General features: G+C 34.0%; 3 protein-coding genes, 1 long non-coding RNA gene and 1 pseudogene across 4 annotated transcripts in view; 3 read left to right on the top strand and 2 right to left on the bottom strand.

Moving 5' to 3' along the window:
* LOC136274014 (uncharacterized) overlaps nucleotides 1-20,384 on the top strand; it is a 278,101-nt gene that overhangs the window by 253,056 nt on the left and 4,661 nt on the right. The window lies entirely within an intron of this gene.
* Nucleotides 1,343-3,202, bottom strand: LOC117685242 (uncharacterized). Its single transcript, XM_066079978.1, has 6 exons — nucleotides 2,864-3,202; nucleotides 2,532-2,674; nucleotides 2,236-2,449; nucleotides 1,953-2,017; nucleotides 1,518-1,646; nucleotides 1,343-1,411 (listed from the first exon to the last, which is right to left on the bottom strand). The coding sequence occupies exons 3-6, from the start codon at nucleotides 2,317-2,319 to the stop codon at nucleotides 1,387-1,389; spliced, it is 303 nt and encodes a 100-aa protein (XP_065936050.1). The 5' UTR covers nucleotides 2,320-2,449; nucleotides 2,532-2,674; nucleotides 2,864-3,202; the 3' UTR covers nucleotides 1,343-1,386.
* On the top strand, nucleotides 6,623-8,874 carry LOC136273595 (uncharacterized; annotated as a pseudogene).
* Nucleotides 8,854-12,405, top strand: LOC105339271 (uncharacterized). The gene is made up of 2 exons (XM_034476464.2): nucleotides 8,854-9,529; nucleotides 9,834-12,405. The coding sequence occupies exons 1-2, from the start codon at nucleotides 8,973-8,975 to the stop codon at nucleotides 10,990-10,992; spliced, it is 1,716 nt and encodes a 571-aa protein (XP_034332355.2). The 5' UTR covers nucleotides 8,854-8,972; the 3' UTR covers nucleotides 10,993-12,405.
* On the bottom strand, nucleotides 11,343-13,495 carry LOC109619033 (uncharacterized). The gene is made up of 2 exons (XM_020068225.3): nucleotides 13,168-13,495; nucleotides 11,343-12,769 (listed from the first exon to the last, which is right to left on the bottom strand). The coding sequence occupies exons 1-2, from the start codon at nucleotides 13,312-13,314 to the stop codon at nucleotides 11,537-11,539; spliced, it is 1,380 nt and encodes a 459-aa protein (XP_019923784.3). The 5' UTR covers nucleotides 13,315-13,495; the 3' UTR covers nucleotides 11,343-11,536.

Raw genomic sequence — 20,384 nt, 5'->3', positions numbered from 1 at the left:
GGGGAGGGGGTGACCTCCTCCTCAGTTTTTTTTTATTCACAACAGGTTTATTTTTTACTGAAATTCTGTTTTGGGAGAATGGTAAAAATAATAGTAAAATTTGACTTAAAGAACAAAATTAGGAGATACGACGCACTAAATACCCACTTACGTGTTTGAAATAAAATAAAAATGTTTGTTATTTTTTGTTTCCAATTAGCTGCGAGACTCTTAATATTCAGCCATGCAGTTTTGTTTTTATTTCAATTTAAAAGAATAGGCTAAGAAAGCAATTAAGAAAAATTTCGGACAAAGCATGTACAAAAATGAACAACCCCCCCCCCCCAAGGTTCATCATTATAAACATTGTATCATATTTATGTGTAACGTGTTAATTCCCGCACTTGCGCGGGATATCATCTAGTTTCATAGAAATGTCTAAAAACATCCGCAATTTAAGTCGACCACCATAACTTTTGATATATACATTTCTTCCTAATATTCACTTTTTTATCCAGAATGAAATATATTTTTTTCTTTAAACTACACGAGCGCAGTTACGTACATTTTGCTATGTATTTTGTCGTTTGCAATTTACGGCATACACAAATGCAATAGTTTTGGGCCAGAACTATCTCAGTTTTATGTGCCATAAATTGCAAGCGTTTAGCGTAGGAGGAATTATAGCCACAAGGCATGTCAACGCGGATTTTACCGAAGAGCTACAGATCGGCAGCTAATGGCGCACCTTTTATTGACCAGTCTAACAGAATGTATAGTTTCATATCTCTTGCAACTTGACAAGTTGAGAATTCAGATGTTTGGTTGAACAGTACATATATCTTTGTAAAAGTCATGCAACAATTTAAATTGGAACTGTAGACTTTCCAAACAAATTCAACCTTTACTATATCCGTGATCGTAAAAAAGGTATTATGTTACCATGTTGGTTTAACAAATATTAAACGCCAATTGTAAGCAAGTTTTCCCCGAATAGTGTACAAATCCTTATTTCTTGCAAAACAATGAAAATGTTTCATGGCGAAAACGATGCATTCTCAAATTCATCAAAATAAAATATAATTCAGTTTTTTTCATTTTTTTTTATTTTGAAATACATAAATAGTCTCTTCTCACTCATTCATTTCATACATACATTTTAAAGTACCCTGATCCTAGTATGCAAATTTATTATGAACTTAATTCACTGAAACGTAAAATGCAAGGATAAACATTAACAAAATAGGGGAAACAGTATGAAAAAACACCAAATATCTGAATAAAAAATATTGTCCAAAATGATTTTGCATGTTTTGTTTTTAAAGTAACTGAACTTAAAGTGCCGACCCCCCCCCCCCCCCCCCCCACTCCTTTGGATCAAGGTACTTTAATGACTCTCACAGTTTCTCACATCTTGGCCTTCTTCACATCTCTGAAAAGAAAAAATAAGATTATTAGAAATTCATTTACAAATTGATAAAGCAGGCGAAATATCACATTGCTTTATAAAATGATTAAAGATAATAAATTTGACTTACATTTCACAAATTTCTCCATTTCTTTTCAGTCCGGTAACCTGTACCGGACTGAATTGTCTGCCTGGAAAAATCTTAGCAAGGTTGTCCTTCGATATTGTCAGCATCATATCGTTAATCTCAATGAGATTGCTGCAATGATAAATCCATAAATATCAGTTTGATAGAACATGAATGTAGACAATTGGTTTATGTTTATTGGGTTCTTTTTGCCTTGTTAAATGAAATTAAATCATTTAAATGTGATATTTTTAAAAGCTCTCTTTTAAAATCATTTTAATACCGTAAAAAGGTGGCATGGCAAGAAAAATTATGTTCGAAAGAAATTAAAACAATAAACATAATCAATTTAATAAACATCAGCAGTAGTTTAAGAACGGAAGATGCATTTAAAAAAAAATAAAACGAAACCTTTCTAAGAGAAAAAGAAAGTAGTACCTGGCAAAGGACACAGACTCGACCAACCCCTCAAATGTTTCCTGGAGTTCTGTGCATTCATATGGCTGCAATTGTTAATCAATATCAATCAATATTAGAGTCTGATGAGGCATCAACATAGCATCTTAATATGAAGAAATTCGTTTACAATATTTCAATATTTTACTTAAACTAAATAGAATTCATTTAATTTTGAAGCAATACTTTTGTCTCTATGTATAGATATTACAATGACTTTTTTGATAGCAAAAACTATTCTGACGAGACAGTGTATGCATTTTACCTCGAACTTTGTCAGAGGGGTGGACGAGTAGCACCTCTGCTTATTGAAGTCGTTACTGGAGACTATATTTCGGACAATATACATGTCACCACATGGCAACGACTTCCAGGTCTGTCTCCTTACCCCAGAGGGTAAGGAGAGCAGACCGACCGTCCATGGACAGCTGCACCTCCCTTCTTTGCGAACCGGTGGACACCACTCCCGTCTCACCAATCTAAATTTAAAATCAATTATTAGAATAGTACTCACTTATACATACTCAAACAGACATCGACGCAAATGATATTTACACTTACGCTTTTTACTTGGACCGGGCCAAGCGACAGTCGTGTGCTGTTAGCCAATGACGATGCGTTAGCCATGTTGTAGGTTGTAGGATTAAAAAAATCATTTCTGATTTTTTTTCCTCCTCGGTCAGTTCGAATGAGGTGTCCATTATCTATAAAATATATTTAGATCACTATTCAATATTCCTATTATTTTCATCGATATACATCCTCTCGTCGTGTGTGTGTGTGTGTGTATTTGAGCGTTTGTGTGTGTTTGCCATTATTTTGTTGTTGTATTATAACTGTTAAAATATTTTTGAAGAAAAAGGGATGCAACTCCGTAAAATAAAAATACTTACGACTGAGTCTGCCTTGAGCTCAATGCCAAATGTGGGGTGGCTAGTGGCATTCAGAATTTTGTAATTTTTTCCAGGAATTAAACTTTCAATGGTAGATTTTTTGAAGCTGGAAACATTTCGCACAGCCCCATCCCCCTGAACAATCGCTGGCATATAATACTTGATGCTCCGGCCAGATGAGTCGAAACGGCTCTTAATTGTTCTCATCGTAAATTGATGTAACATGTACACTCTGAGATTCTGAAATTAAAGAAAAATACTATGAATAAATATCTAGAGAAACGAATGAATATATGCATCTATTGACACAATTTAAATGTAAATTGTACGTCCTGAAGCAAAAAAAAGAAAGCACAACAACAACAACAAACACGATGTAGTAAAAACTGATGATACATATATTATAGAATGAGAGAGAAAGGCAGGGAATACTTAATTAAATAAATCTGCAATCTTATTATCATGCATTCGTTTGCACACTCACGCGTTTGTAAATTAACAAAACATATAATTTCGACAATGTCAAATTAAAACATCAGTATAAAAAAGGTTTCAACAAGTATTAACAACTCTTACTTTTTTGGTCGCAAGTTCCGCCATAATTCTACTTCAGGGGGCCGAAATGATTTTAGCTGGTTTTTCTGAATGCTGGAGTAAAACGTACCCAGGAGAAAACGTACCCAATTTATAGGGTAGTTTAGCAGTGAAATCAATCATGATCAAAGACACCAGCAGTGTCGCAAAAGTTTGCTTATTCAACAAGAATGCTTTGAGTCCATTTAATGTTGGGGACACTGTTAAAGTCACAAATGTTTACCCAAAAGTGTTTCAAACAAGAAAACAGCTAACAACTTGCCCAACATCTTCCTGTGAGGTAATCTTAATAATAATGTCTTAAATTAAACAGATATTTATATAATTAGGGCCCCGCAAGGATTTGCGGGTGCCCTATAGTAATCACTCTGTCCGTCCCTCCGTCTGTCACTCTTCCGTCCACAAATTTCCTGTTTTTTTCTAATAACTTTTTTTATGGTTGCCCAATCAAGTTCAAATTTGGTATGGTAGTTCAGTAGGCAGAAATACATATTTTGATGCTAAGTTTGGTTCTCTATGTCTTCTGGTTTGGAGCTGGGGTGGTGGGGTAGATTCATAACTATGCATAAGAAGAATGGGCAAAGAGAGATAACTGCTGAGAATGAATGGGCAAAGAGAGATAACTGCTGAGAATGTTACCATTGTATACATGGAAGGCTGTGCAATATTTGTCCTTTGGGATTAATTAACCTTCCACAGGAAGAAAATCCTAAGCTTTATCTGTCACATTGAGATTAATTACTGCACTGCCTGTGTCTGCAAATGAACTTTGTTTTGAAGTTAAGGTCAATTTTGAATGATGTGTAGTATTGTGTACATTCTTTGAAATATGGATTTGAAATATAATATTCATATTTTTGGGGGTTAAAATACCGTACACAATGATTTATGATAGTTTTATTGAATAGAGGCAAAGCCTAGGTATCAATTCTTAGTTTTTTTAACAAATTTTATTTCATCCCATGTTAACCCACTTTATCCCGTGGATATGACTCATTGGATATTTTTTTGATATTCCAGAGTTGTGACTTTACAATGGGATTTGCCTAGGCATAATGAAGTAAAAATAATGTAGAGTTTTATAAACAGTGTAAACATTGATTGCGGTGTATAAAATATGGGATAAATAGAATCTCATGATTTGTAGTATAATATGATTTTTATCCAACTTGTGTGTTTTATCCCCTCACTAAGGCTCAAGAAAAAAACACTTTAATTGTTGGATGAAAATCATATCCAACTACAAATCACGAGATCCTATATATTCCAGTTCTTTACATCTTCTGCCGGGCATTTATTTTTCATCATTGTTAATATAAAGAGGATGGAATTCAAAGTTTTTTTCACTTCTCTATATTAATTGTCATAGCGGGGCCCTTCCTGACTGGTCAGTTTTCTAGTTACTTCTTTTTTTTAAAACCTGAATTTAATAAGTTTTTATCCTTAAGTTTGTTGCTGACAACAAAGTAAACCTTAGTGATGAAGATTTTGGTTTTGCGAACCTTGATCCAGATTTTTCGGAAGAACTGGAAAATACAACACCTGAAGAAATTGTTCTTACTGACTTCACTGATGTTGATGTTTACATCTGTTGTGACAACGCAGGTAAATTGATGATAATTTTACAGGAAGTTTGAAAATAATAAATAAGGATTTTAATGAAATAAACTAACTCTCTGTGAAAAAGGTGTACCACATAGTAAAACGAGATAAATTCTGGTAAATAATTTTGTTTATTTATGGATTTTTTCAGCTTGTCGACAAAAAAAATATGTAGAAGGAGAGTGCCCAGTATGCCAAAGGACCAGCAGCTCCAGTAAAACATTTCGTGTAAATTTTCTGTTCAAGCGAGGAGAGAAAAAAATTTTCAAGACAACTGTATTTAAAAGCATGCTTGAAATTATTTTACAAGAAGAGTTGATAGTTGATGACAAAGAGGAACTGATTCAAATGTTGATCATGAGGCTACCTATCAGATTTAAATATTGCGTTAGTGCAAATAACATGTTTTACAAACATGTGTTGAAAAGTAAATAGAGAATCAACATTGAACACCAGAAACAAATTATGAATGTTTGTTTTGTTTTTTTGCAACTGGATTTTTTAAATGATATAATTAGGGCCCCGCAAAGATTTGCGGGTGCCCTATAGTAATCACTCTGTCCGTCCGTCCTTCTGTCCGTCCGTCTGTCACTCTTCCGTCCACAAATTTCGTGTTTTTTTCTTATAACTTTTTTTATGGTTGCCCAGTCAAGTTCAAATTTGGTATGGTAGTTCAGTAGGCAGAAATACATATTTTGATGCTAAGTTTGGTTCTCTATGTCTTCTGGTTTGGAGCTGGGGTGGTGGGGTAGATTCCTAACTATGCATAAGAATGAATGGGCAAAGAGAGATAACTGCTGAGAATGAATGGGTAAAGAGAGATAACTGCTGAGAATGTTACCATTGTATACATAGAAGGCTGTGCAATATTTGTCCTTTCGGATTAATTAACCTTTCACACTATTTCATTTTTGAATTATTTATTTTATTTTTTTCTGCCTTAATGCTGTTAATTTTAACAGGTAATCAGATAAAAACCCCATTCTGTCATTTCTGAAAAAAAATCTTATTGTAAATTTAAAGAAGAAAAGGATGAGAGAGCAGAACAATTAATCCCCTGGGATTAATTACCTGCCTGCTGCAGAAAATTTAGAGGCTTATCTCTATCTGTCATATCAAGATTAATGAACACCTTTGTCTGCACTGATGTTTGTTTTGAAGCAAATCCATGAGCTGCACCCTAATATTTTTTACATCTCAGTTTAAAGGATGGTATTTGATAAAGAATATATTTCATTCTAGTCCAAATACTTATATTCTGTAAAATAAGAAAAAATATATGAATTACAATAAATTTAAAATTTTTTTTTTATTAGATATCAGTTTTTTGATTCTTTTTTTTTCTTTTTTGATGGATGTTTTGGTGTTGTTGTTGTTTTTGGTTGCTATGTTTATATTAAAGGAAACTTAAGAATAGTACCTGAAAATGTTCCTTCTGTAAGCCCTGATTAAATTCAATAAATGGATGAGAGCAGGATAATTAAACCCCTGAGATTAATTATCTTGCCTGTTTCAGAAAATCTAAGGTCTGTCTTTATCTGTTATACGTATTACCGTACACATATGTCTGCAAGTGATGTTTGTTTGAAGTTGAGGCAAAGCCTAGGTATCATTGCATTGCTATCAATTCTCTGGTTTTCTTTAACAAATTTTATTTCATCCCATGTTAACCCCCTTTATCCCATGGATATCCCACAGTTGTGACTTTACAACGGGATTTGCGTAGGCATAATGAAGTAAAATAATGTGGAGTTTTCTAAACAGTGTAAACATTGATTGTGGTGTATAAAACATGGGATTAATAGAATCTCATATGATTTGTAGTATAATACGATTTTTATCCAACTTGTGTGTTTTATCCCCTCACTAAGGCTCAAGAAAAAAACACTTTCATTGTTGGATGAAAATCCAACTACAAATCATGAGATCTTGCAGTTCTTTACATCTTATGACGGGCATTTATTTTTCATCATTGTTAATATAAAGAGGATGGAATTCAAAGTTTTTTTCACTTCTCTATATTAATTGTCATAGCGGGGCCCTTCCTGACTGGTCAGTTTTCTAGTTTTTTTATGATTTAATTCATAGCTTGCAATGTTAGAATGCCACTCATTTATGAGCAATTTTTTTTTATTGTCAGTACTAGGAAGTAGTTTTTTGTGCTAGAAAGTGGCCATTATCTGCGATTAACAATTGCTGAGAATTTAACTAACTTTAAAGTTGCTTTTAGAAATGTTTGACCAGTCATCGAAGAGGTTGCAGGTTTATGTGGGAAATTACCTATTATACTTCCTTCACGCTCAGCTGTAGATAAATTTAATGATAGAAAACTCGCAATATCCCAAAAGCACTTGGGGACAATGGCTGCCTCAAAATCCAATACTACTCTTTACACAGATTAAACTCGCAAATATGGGCATACATATCAAACATGTCTCATTACTGACATGGACATAAATTCTTACCTACTAGGCCTAAGGGAAATGGTCAAAAAGAGTGGCCAATGCACTTTAGACTCACTGAACGAAATACTGGGAGATATATACTCATGTTGTAAAATGCAGGAGGAACAAGAAGAACAAATGAGATCTACTGTTGGAATGGAGTTATTAACAAACATCCGCAACACGATGTCAGATAGAGAGAGCCAGCACGGAAAACATTTTAATAAATTGTTGCAGCAATACAAGAATGAAATATTCCCAGAAATACAGCTAAATTTCAACAGTCTTACTGACAATGAACAACAATTGTGTAGTCAAATTAATAACTTTTCCTGTGGATTACATCTGCTTATAGGCATAGCGGCTGTTTGTGAAGCTGCCAACAAAAAATTGAAATAGAATATTTAGATGGAAAATTGATTGGGTCTGCTGAAAAGCCAGAATTGCAACGGTACCACAAGGCAGAAAGTGGCACTCTCCGTCTCTTGAGAACAAGCAGCAAAGCTTTTGCGATGGGGGAGGATGAAAAAAAATGACGTTTTTCTTCAATGGAAAACATACTTAAATTCCAAAGGAGAAAAAAAAATATATTCAAAGGTTTAAACATAACCGATTCAACATGATTGTGATGATTGGACGATCTGTGGTTTTTTTCCACCATGAAGATATCCACCATTTTCTGAGAAATGTACACGGTACGACAAATGATTTATTGAAAGCAGTCAAATATGATTCCGAAGAGCCCTTGTACCTTGCTGGTGCCAAAATACTTTGTTTGCTGTCAAAATTTGTGACCGCTCCATTATGGCGACTCATCGAGAGTCCGGGACATATTTTGGACATGGATATCAACTACCAGACGCTTGTTCAATACCTGGATACAGCTTCCGCAGAGGAAGATGTCGCTAATGACTTCCTTCATGGAAGCTCAATGCCTTTCCTTACTCCTAAGGATAAACACGACAAAGTTTTAAGTAAATTTATTAGAGAAGATGACAAGCTTGACCCAATTTGTCTTCCACTTTAACAGACTCTTTTCAGAGCTACATATGTATCTCCAGTAAGCAAACACACTTTTTGCCTTTGATATTTGATTAATATAACCTGCAAAGTATTTTTAAGAGATGTCATTTTGACATATTTTGGTTTATAATGGGAAAATATTGTGAGTGGTGGCAGTTTAACGTTGAAGACTCTAACGATAAGCATTTTAAAAGAATCCTGATCTAAGGAAACATTTATTTCAGATTTCATGGTTTTCTTTTTACGTACATTGAGATTCAACCTTTATGGTTACATTTTGTGCATTTTACTTTTGAGCACTTATGTTTTTTATGGCTGTCTCTTCTATAGCCTCTTTCGATAACCTAGTTACTTCCCCTATTTGACTCTCCAATATTGGAGGTACTTACTTCCGGTAGGTAAAGTTGCTGGCGCCATTCAGTGTACGTGTATACAAAAAACAGAATATGGAGTCTTTTGATAAAATGACAAAAAAACAACTGATTGAATTTTTAAAAAAGTGTCGGCAACCAACTTTTGGAAATAAACCGGAACTTGTACGAAGAGCTAGGGGAGCGAAGGAATTGGGATTGGATCTGAACAACGATAGGCCTAGCGACAATTTGGTAGTATCGCTAAAGGATAGAATAATCACGCCGCTCGGTGAAAACTTACCGGTTCCATCGCATCTAACAGAAGGTTGGGTAACGGACTGTGAGCATTTCCCTGACCTAACGGAAAACGAAGTTTACAACTATCTTGTGTTAAGTAAACGTACCTTTGATTCAAACCAACAGTCTGCAAGGCGTCAATTAAAAGCCAGAATTTTTTATGATGAAGGTCACGTTCAGAATATCGAACTTAATCTAGTCTCGCAAGACTCTTCACATTGCATTGTAAAATGTAACTGTTTACCATCAATTCCTACCAAAGATAAAAACAAGAAACCAGCATACAGAACCTGGGTGTGCTTGTCAAAAGTCACTGGTAGAGTCCACACAGCGGAATGCAATTGTGTTGCAGGGTAAGTAAAACTAATAAAAGTAAAATTTCGAGTTTTCTGAGGAGTGTGCATAAACCATGACTGCATGGTATATCCTATAAAAGTATCTCATGGTTTATTTATATTTGTTGATTCAGTAAAACATTTAATTATAAATTAGTGTTTACAAGCATTTTTTTTAAATTTGACATGACACTGAGCATATAATAACAAAAACTTTCATTATATTTTTCATAAAGGATGAAATTTACTATGCAATTGTGCACATGTAAATCATATTTTAATTATTTCTCTTCATAAAGAAAATTCTTTTATTTACTTTTAGAGAAGGGGGAGCTTGCAACCATATTGCAGCATTGCTATACGGAATAGTGGATATTACAGATAAAAAGCACACTGGTAAAATTGCTCCAACATCCAAAGCATGCGGGTGGATTAAACCACGCAGTAGAAATCTTTCCCCCCAAAAGGCTCAAGATATGAATTTTAAGAAAGTAAAGACAGAAAAACACAACAGTGCTCAAGCTTCTTACAGTGTCAGTGATAAAAGTGCAGACCTAACCTTACCATCTGTTCAAGAATTTAAAGAAAAATTGGAAAAAATTAATCCAATGGCTGGGTGGCTTAAAAACTTCTCAAAAATACAAACTGCACCAGTTTTTGAAAGAGCAATACCTGAACTTCATCAAATATCTTTTTGTTACAAAGACAATGTTGATTTGTTTTCAGAAAATTGTCAACAACATTTTATGCAATATTTTGAGTCTCTTTACATTTCTGCAGAAGAGTGTGAAATCATAAATGAAATGACAATAGGTCAAAGCATCAACCCAAAATGGAAAGAAGCAAGACATGGACGCCTAACTGCCTCAGACTTTGGTAAAATTGTTCGTAGAAAATCAGAAACATTACCAGATAATTTATTGAAATATATTCTTGGATACTGTCCAACCTTCACTAATACAGCGGTTGAATGGGGAAGAGAGCACGAGAAAGTTGCTATAGACAGCTATCTACTGAAGGCGAGGGAGTTGCACCCACCCCTCACATATCAGGAGACTGGATTAGTTGTTAGGGAAGCACTCCCCCACCTAGGTGCAAGCCCTGATGGACTAGTGTACTGTCCGCATTGCAACCCTTACCATGGTGTAATTGAAGTGAAGTGTCCGTACAGCTTTAAAGATGTGCATCCAAAAGAAGCAGCCTTAAGTGACAATTTTTTCTGTTATTTAGATGAAAATAAGAAGTTACGACTAAAGAAAAACCATGCATATTATTACCAGGTCCAAGGGGAAATGGCAATTACACAAAGAAAGTGGTGTCACTTTATTGTATGGACAAATAAAGGTCTAGAATTTGAAACAATTTTCTATGATGAAGAACTTTGGGAAAATGTTATGTTACCAAAATTGAATACTTTTTTTTGCTCTGCAGTGTTACCTGAACTTTTTTCAGACAGAGTTAAACGGGGTCTTAGATTGTAAACACTGGGCCATGACAGTTAATCCATTTTTTTTTAACCCATATGCAAGCTAGTAAGGTTTTTCTTGGGTGTTGTGTATTTTTTCAATGCATTTAATATACAACACTATAGTGATGGGTAAAGATTTTTTAATTCTGTTCTCAAATGATGCATTAAGAAAAACTCTGTTAACACTAAAATCTTAGCACGACAACAATCAAAGATTTATGTACTGGTAATAATGTATATTATTTATATGTTAAAAAAATTGCAATAAAACATTGAATCTACCTTGCAAATGAGATATTTCAAAATTTTGCAAATTGTATTCATTATTTTAAATTGTGATCATGTTTGATGAAAATAAAACAATTATACATGGAATTATTATTTATTTCATATTCTTAAGGAATAGACATATTCATAAAACAGTGAAATCATAATAACATTGCAGTCACTACATATTTGCTTGGAGTCAGGATTTCTTTAGATTAGGAAAATTCATGACATTTAGTATAATACTATAGAGGAACCAAATGAGATATATGTAGATTGACTGCCCTGTACTATGATTGAATAAGAGGTGGCATGAGATTACAAAGAGCACAAACAACGAACACTATTTTGGACATCTTGTCATGAAGTGATATTGGAACTACACCTTGAATAATTCTAAAATTTTTAATTCGCTCCATTGCTCGTTCCACATGAATTCTTAAATTCGCAATCCTTCTGGTTTTTTCTACTTCACATTTTGTTAGCCGTCCATGTTTCTTTAAAGGAGGTATTATGAGATGGATTCCATTTGGAGTGCACAGATCAGCTATAAGGAATCCCTTGTCACCCATTATTGCATCTCCGGGTTCACATTTTTCAATAAGTTTTGATAACTTGGTTACTTGCTTGTCAGATGTGCTCCCACTCCATAAATCCGACACATGTGTAATAACACCATTAGGGCTGATTCCAATAAGGACTTTCCAAGTCATGTGTGATTTATAGTCTGAATACATTCTTCCTTTGTTGGATAATGATTGAGGTGTTTCCGTGTAGATCTCCGTGCAGTCTATTATGACACGGCAATTTGGGTATCTTCGTTTAAAGCTGTCGGGCATATTTTCTTTGATGACATTTCGGTCTGGCCATGCTACTAAAAATTCTAGATGTTCATACATCAAGTTTAGCCATTCATTAAATATTTTACTGCAGGTTGATGGAGATATGTTGAATCTTTGAGCCAAATCTTGAATTAAGAGTCCTAGTCTTAAACGCATTAAAACCATCAAAAATTCATCAACTTCTCTTAGTTTTCTTGGTCTTCCTCCGAGAACATCAGAAACTTCACATTTATAATAGACGGATAGGTGTTCAAACAATAAATAAAAGGTTTCTTTGTTAGGTAAACCAGTGTAAAATGAGATGTCCTGTTTTATGTCCTCAATGGTTAAAAAGGGTATAAAGGTTGTACTTGTTGTTTTATCACATGTAATATTTGAAGAAACATCATTATTTTCAGAAACATCACTGTAACTTTCACTTTTCGGAATCCCAACACTTTTATTCTGTAGAACATCAGTTTGTGTGAATTGATTCTTCGGCTGGGATAAGGTTGATGTGTCAATGTAGCCACAGTAATCATGCAATAGTATCGATGTGTCCAACACTGATTGGTTTGAATTAACTTTGAAGCTCGATGTTTCAGCAGAATCTGACTGCGAAGTCTCTGAACCTGACCCATCTTTAATATGTTCTTGTTGATTATCGACTACTTCTTTCAAAACTTCTGGTGTGTGGTCAAACTGTAAATGATCATATTAAATATCAATATCTGACGTAATCTGTCCAAAAGAATTGTGATATAAATTACTGATAACCATAAATTGTACTACTCCTAATTATATAACATGAGATCATCCTCTAAAGTGGAAAACAAAATTAAGAAATTTTATGTTGTGATAGTATTTAATACTGCCATATATACTAATAAGGGGGTACACAAACAAGAATGCAGAAAATAATACTTTTATACTTTGAAAGCACACTTCTGAGACCTGTTATTTCAACCAGTACACCTCTGTAATGATTAATTTATATCCCAGACTACATTACTTATATGCCCCTAATTACACATGTGTAATATAATTATTTTATACTTGTGAACATATGCATATGCGATGTTAAAACAAAAACCACCTACCTTTGTAGTCTTAAATACTTTGTGGTGAAAGATAGATGGCAATGGGTGTTCCTTTGTGGGACCAGAGAGAGAGAGACGAAATGCTCGGAACACAGTCTTGAACAACTCGTTGGTTTCCAGTTCTTGCGGCTGATACGATTTTTCCATATACCTTTGTGTCTTTTATTGACAGGAAATCTATGCAAAGTCACCTTTCGGTTGTTAACACTTTTCCCGCTGTAATTATGACAGTTTGTAGCACAGCAATATAATTTCCCCATCATAAACTGATATATCTACTTGAATCCAGAGATCACTCGGAACTTTGTACCTACCGGAAGTTCACAAAGTTCAAGAAAGACAACCTAGTTTTAGAAAGAGGCTATAGTTTCTTTCCATGTAAAACCCAAATATTTGCAATGAATTATCATTGTCCTGTTTTGACAATCATGACTCTGAAATGCACATTATATATCTGATGACAATCTTGCATCATTTTCAAGATCATGTACGTGCCCGAAGTAGTTAAAGTTGGTGGGTTGTTTTCCTAAATAGTTAAATATAGTAAAACCCAAAGAGGCAAATTAAAAAAAAAAAACAGACCCCGAGTAAACCCCAAAAGTAAACTCGGGGTTTATTTTGAGTCTCCCCTGATGTAAGGTTAATTCGGATCGATACTGTATAGTTTTCAAAAGCTTCCAGTATCGTAAACTGTATAACAGGAAATAAACTCACGTAATTAATGTTCGCTATGTTCGCAATAAATTTCGTTATATTCGGAAAAATAAATTCCGCAAATTAAACACTTGAAAAAATCATTTGAGTAAAACAATAACGAAAACATAGTAACACAATCATTTATTTTTTTTCAATAAACCACACAACACAAAATACGTTTCTGTTGGAAAGGCAGAGCAGTGTTGCTAGCCCCACGTAACATAATATTTTTTGTAAGGTGCATTTTAGAACACAACATGGCTATTTCTAAAACTAACTTTTACAAGAGTAAGTCTTTAAATTCCATGATCCCCGATATACTATCGATTGCTTTCCCTTTTGTTCTTATTCTACTTCCGGATTTGACTAAACCTTACAAGGCATGCAGTAAACAATTCGTTTTTTTATACCTTCTTCAAAAAGAATAATTTTTTAATCTTTCAGGAGCATCAACAGTATCGACCAAGACAACGGGCAAAGAGAAGAACAGATATACCGTGATGATAGCCTGCACCCCTGATGGGGGACAGTTGTGTTCAAGCGGAAGACAATGCCAAAACTTCAGTTTCCTAATGGAATCTCCGTGAATGTGCATCCCAACGGTTGGTTTGACAATGACATTACGAAGGACTGGATCAGGAAAGTGTGAGGACGACGACCGGGTGCTGACCGGGGCCTGTTAGTGTTGGATGCGTTCCGCTGTCATCGATCCGAAGCAGTAGAGAAAATCCTGAAAGAAAATCACAAGACATACATTGCCATTATTTCCGGAGGAATGACTAGTGCTCTACAGCCCATCGATGTCAGCGTGAACAAGCGCATGAAAGTTGCACTTAGACAGAAGTGGAATACGTGGATGTGTCGTGACAAGCATACATACACAGGTCAGGGACGCATGCCGAAACCCAATCTTGACACCATCTGCACATGGATCAAAGAAGTGTGGAAAGAACTCGACCCCAAGTGTTATTTTTTTTCCATGCTGTTTCATTTTAAATGTTATGTATTCATTTATCTATGTGATTAAAAGTGGCACGTTGCTTATAAAACGGGACTTTATTAAACTGAAGTGTACTGCTTTGAATGCCTGTGTGTTTACATAGTTTAACATATTTCAATGTTAATTGTCTTCTAATGATATCTGTGATGCCTGGAACATAATAAAATATATGCAGAAATATTTGTGTTGTTTATGGTACACTTATAGTAAGGGGGTGGTCTGAGATAACCAAGATGTCAAGCGTTAGCGTTGTGGACCACAATAATGTCTTCAATTAACGGAATAGGCTATAGAATTATTATATTCATGTTTATTTGCAAGAAATCAATTATAATTACATGAAAATGCTTTAAATAAGCCAAATGATTTGTAAGCTGTTTTCAAAGATCGGTTAAATTCTAGCACGTGGCCAACCAGATTAGCAGAGTTTAAGTATACATTTTCTTTAATAACATGCTATAACAATCATTTCCTAAGTGTTAAATATAAATATATATATGTGATATTGAAGTATTTATTCATTCGTTTATCTAGATATTTACTCATAGCATTTTTCTTTAATTTCAGAATCTCATAGTGTACATTTTACACCAATATACGGAACGAACAATAAAGAGCCGCTTTGACTCCTCTGGCCGGAACATAAAGTTCTACATGCCAGCGGTACTTCAATGGGAGGGGGCTGTTCAAAACATTCCCAGTTTCAGGAAAGCAAACATACATAGTTTAATTCCTGGAAAGCAGTACAAACTCTTAAATGCCACCTGCCACCCTACATATGGCATTGAGCTGAAAGGGGACTCGGTCGTAAGTATTTTATTTTACGGAGTTGCGTCCCTTTTTCTTCAAAAGTATTTTAACATTTATAATACATAAAAACTAAATAATGGCAAACACACACAAACGCTCAAACACACACACACGACAAGAGGATGTGTATCAATGTAAATAATACGAATATTGAATAGTTATCTGAATACATTTTGTAGATAATGGACACAGTATTCCAAATGACGAAAAAGGAAAAAAAATCAGAAATGAATTTTTCAATCCTAAAACATACACCATTGTCACTATCCAACAACATGCGACTGTTGCTTGGCCTGGTCCAAGTAAAAAGCGTCAGCGTAAATATCATTTGCATCGTTGTCTGTTTGAGTATGTACAAGTGAGTACTATTCTAATAACTTACTTTAGATTGGTGAGAGGGAGTGGTGGCGACCGGTTCGCAAAGGAGGGAAGTACAGCTCTCTATGGACGGTCGGTCTGTTCTCCTTACCCTCTGGAGTAAGGAGACAGACCTTGAAGTCGTTGCTGGGGACATGTTTATTGTCCGCAACATAGTCCCCAGTAACGACTTCAATAAGCAGAGGTGCTACGCGTCCACCCCTTTGACAAAGTTCGAGGTAAAATGCATACACTGTCTCGTCAGAATATTTTTCTTATCAAAAAGTCACTGTAAAATCAGTACATATAGACAAAAGTATTGCTTGAAAATAAAATGAATTCTATTAGTTTAAGTACAATATTCAAATATTTTAAACGAATTTCTTCATATTAAGATGCTATATTGATGCCTCATCGGACTGTAATATTGATGTTGATTTATAATTGCAAGCATATGAATGCACAGAGCTGACTCTTCAAGAACCATGTGAGGGGGTGGCTGAGTCTCTGTCCTTTACCAGGTACTAGTTTCTTTTTCTCTAGCAACATTTTTGCCTTTCTATTTTTTTAAATGCATTTTCCGTTTTAATATACTATATAAATAATGCTGATCTTTATTACATTATTATATAAATAGTGCCTGTTTGGGAGGGTAACAGTTGAAATTGACACCCCGAGAAAACCATTGTCAACCGACGCGAAGCGGGGGTTGACAATGGTTTTCGAGGGGTGTCAATTTCAACTGTTATCCTCCCAAACAGGCACTATTTATTTTGTTATACTGGATGTCTTTTTTAAAATTTATAAGAAAATTTTACTGCTTTTATATAGAAATAACGTGAATTCTACAGCGAACCGTACGCGCATAATTTTCGCGCATGTAACATTTTTTAATGTTACCCGTTGCCAAGTGCGTTGCTAACGCTGAGGGTAATAGTAAATATTATTAACTGCGTCTTAACCAATCAGATTTCAGTATTTAACATGAAAGTATAACAATAATGTTTATTATTTTAATTTTTTTTAACAATATTGCCCTTGCCATGACACATTTTTACGTTTGTCAAAGTGAAGTATTCAAATGATATTAAGAAAGCTTATTAAAATATCTCATTCGAATGATTTAATTTCACTAAACATGTAAAAAAAAATAAACCAATAAACATAAACAAATTGTCTACATACATGTACTATCAAACTGATATTTATAAATTTGTTATTGTAGCGAACTCATTGAAATTAACGAAAGGACTCTAACGATATCAAACGATAATCTTGCGAAGATTTTCCCTAACAAACAATACAGACCGGTACAGGTAACCAGTCTGAAAAGAAATGGAGAGATTTGTGAAATTTAAGTTAAATTTATTATATTTTATCATTTAAAAAAAAACTATATGATATTTCGCCTGATTTATTGATTTGTAAATGAATTTCTAATAATCTTAATATGTATATATCTGTTATTATTGTATTTGCAGTGACATTGGACCGGGTGTTTCATTATCTATTTTGTTTAACATTTTGTAATTTGTTATAACATATGTCACTATAATAAATTTTTTACTTACTTAATTGTTGGGAAATAAAATTAAAACCTACTTTTACTTTAGATTAACTAGCCGAAAATGGCAAAACTTAAAGTAAGGTTGTTTATACGCAGGAGTTTGTATCAAAATATATGCTTCGTTGAAATAATATTGAATTATTAGGTACATATATATATTTAGAAGAATCGTATTAAGGGTATACATAGAGATTAAGAATGGCAAATATTAATTTAAATAAGATGTGCCCATTCCTTTCTTGATTACCCGATTTACTTTTGAATAGTATCTTGCAAAAGCACGACCTATGGTGAGAAAACTGGATAGAACTTCGCAGGCAGATACCTTCAATCGGGAATCTATGAATCATTTTAAAAAAACCGCTATAAACAAAATGGATTAATTTGATGCGATTTTTTATTTTAAAATTGTAGTTGAAAGAACCTACAGAACATGGTGCCCCGGAACGCTGTTAGACTAATTAATGTCATGGCGGAACATGAAGGGCGGGGATACTTTGTATCTGGAACTGTGGTTTTAAATAGCAAATAATTATGCATACACTATAAGGAAATATCAGAATACTGGAATATACGGACAGAGATGAGTTTATGCGATGGAATCATCATAAAAACAGACCGCATTGTCATTTCTGTCACATTGCGAAAGGAGATGCTTACCAAAATCCACACAGGTCACCTTGGTATCGAAAAATTTGCAAATCGAGCCAAACAATTGATGTATTGGCCGGGAATGTATGCACAAATCGAGGAAATGGTGAATTCATGTTCATTTACCTACATAGCTTTATTTACCTACCTGAAGTAGGTTTATTTAGCTACCTTCATGCAATTTCGCATTTCATGTAAAACAGACAAAAAGTCGCTGACTTTAAGCTTTCTACAGTGGTAGCTCCAAGCAGTGTAGAAAAATCACTGGTTTAAAGGACATGCATCAAAGGACTTAGAAACATTGTCAGCTGAATTTTTGGAAGTTTGGATGAAATATTTATGATGAAATATTTATTTGCTAAATAACAAGCTTGGTACTCATACATTCAGATGGTAGCCTAGCTTCTAAGAATAGACGACCCTAACCGAATTCTAGGTGACATGGCCGGGTTAAAAAAGTCTGAATATTATTAATAAATAGGTCATGTACATTAAAACCAATCAGTTTCTTTAGAACCCTATATATAATAAGTTTACAATATCAAAGACCCTGGGACAACTGGTGGGTGATTCTTTATATCTGTTTAATATTTTAATAGAAGCCTTTGTTTATCATTAAATGTGATATTTATTCATTTTATGCAGTTATAGTTGCCTAGTTAGAAATTGACTCCCTAGACTTGGTTTGAAAAGGAGGCTTGCAGAAATTGATTTAGGTGAAGTACTTATAATTGCAACAAGCTACTTTAAAAACCCCACCATATTTATCTATAAAGTATTATGTATGACAATCAAAGAGGCTGAATGGTCAACAAATTAGCAATCAGATGCATCTAGAAATATGATATGTATTGAGTTCTCTACTTAAGGTAAAAATAAATGCTGACATTTTCCAGATACGATATTTAGTCTAATTTCAAGTCTTTGTATATATTGAAGTCTTCTTTTCAAAGAGGTTCAAATACATATAGTTTTGATATGGCCACAACTTTTAAGCCATTTGGAATAACAGATTTCTGACAATGAATGATATGAACTCTTCCAGATAGAGATACAAAATGGTTGTGCAGGTTCAGAGAACCCAAGAAGAACTCTGAAAATGAAACACCATTTTAATGTAACCAGGTAATGGTTAATTTATAAACATGATGAACAACAAAGTCCATTTTCATTTGAAAAATCTTTAATTCCATGCATGATGGTGATTTTATTTTAAACTTGTAACACTGCTCTTTAAAAATATTGATTTTGTAAAATAGATCCATTTCAAGAGATATAGTGAAAATTTTGGATGAAGATGGAGTAAGAAGAAGGAAACATAGAAGACTACGACGAAGGCAGTATATCAGCAGGGTAAGTGATAAATTTAAGGTAAATGATGCCAGAGTGTCTATTCGGTGCTTGGATCATTACGACGTCATAATTAATTTGGTGAATCTTTTTTCCCGTACTTAAGGGCTAAAAAGGAATTCATCATTAATTACTTTAAAGTTCAAATTAGATGTATGATAATTATTGATAATGATATGTATGATATGTACTAGAGTACTGTTTATGTGCATCTGTACTCTATTTAATAGGATAACAGAGTCATTTAATATGATACCAGAGTCTTTTTTCAATTTCAGTAAATACAAAATTTGAATTAGGCGAAGAAACAGGAAATATTCGGCTTGTTTTAAGTGATGGGTGTATAATAGATGATGAAGATGTTTTTCAACAACTTGAAAGCAACAAACTTTATGTCTTGAAAGAAGATGAAGTTTTTTAAAAACATCCCCATGCATCATCTTCTTCATCAGGAGGGCAAGAAGCAGGTGTGATGTGTTCCAAATATGCATAAATGGTATCTTCCAAAGTCATAAACTTGTCTTGAGAAGAGTGCTGCCATGCATGCATTCTAAATGCTTATTTCAAGAATTACCATTAATGTATCAATTGCATGCAGTTGATTTAAAGGATGTTCATAACATTATTCAATATCATGGGATATAAACACTTAAAATTGGCTTATTATCATAATGAGTAACGATTATGGTATATGATTGTATGGAAAGTAGTCAAGGTAAAGATTAACTTTACATAATTAACTTAATTGATTTGTAGCACAATATATTAACAAGACTTCATGATCCG

The sequence above is a fragment of the Magallana gigas genome, chromosome 1, assembly GCF_963853765.1.
Source record: "Magallana gigas chromosome 1, xbMagGiga1.1, whole genome shotgun sequence".
Taxonomy (NCBI): domain Eukaryota; kingdom Metazoa; phylum Mollusca; class Bivalvia; order Ostreida; family Ostreidae; genus Magallana; species Magallana gigas.
This window is presented reverse-complemented; position numbering and strand designations above follow the sequence as displayed.

What these genes read in the sequence shown, in the direction of transcription:
- LOC117685242 (XM_066079978.1), bottom strand. Translation starts at nt 2,319, where the DNA reads ATGTATATTGTCCGAAATATAGTCTCCAGTAACGACTTCAATAAGCAG. An exon ending in CCCCTCTGACAAAGTTCGAG is followed by an intron (nt 2,018 to 2,235) that starts GTAAAATGCATA and finishes TAACAATTGCAG; the next exon opens with CCATATGAATGCACAGAACT. An exon ending in AATGGAGAAATTTGTGAAAT is followed by an intron (nt 1,412 to 1,517) that starts GTAAGTCAAATT and finishes TTTTCTTTTCAG; the next exon opens with AGATGTGAAGAAGGCCAAGA.
- LOC105339271 (XM_034476464.2), top strand. Translation starts at nt 8,973, where the DNA reads ATGGAGTCTTTTGATAAAATGACAAAAAAACAACTGATTGAATTTTTA. An exon ending in GAATGCAATTGTGTTGCAGG is followed by an intron (nt 9,530 to 9,833) that starts GTAAGTAAAACT and finishes ATTTACTTTTAG; the next exon opens with AGAAGGGGGAGCTTGCAACC.
- LOC109619033 (XM_020068225.3), bottom strand. Translation starts at nt 13,314, where the DNA reads ATGGAAAAATCGTATCAGCCGCAAGAACTGGAAACCAACGAGTTGTTC. An exon ending in AAGTATTTAAGACTACAAAG is followed by an intron (nt 12,770 to 13,167) that starts GTAGGTGGTTTT and finishes GATCATTTACAG; the next exon opens with TTTGACCACACACCAGAAGT.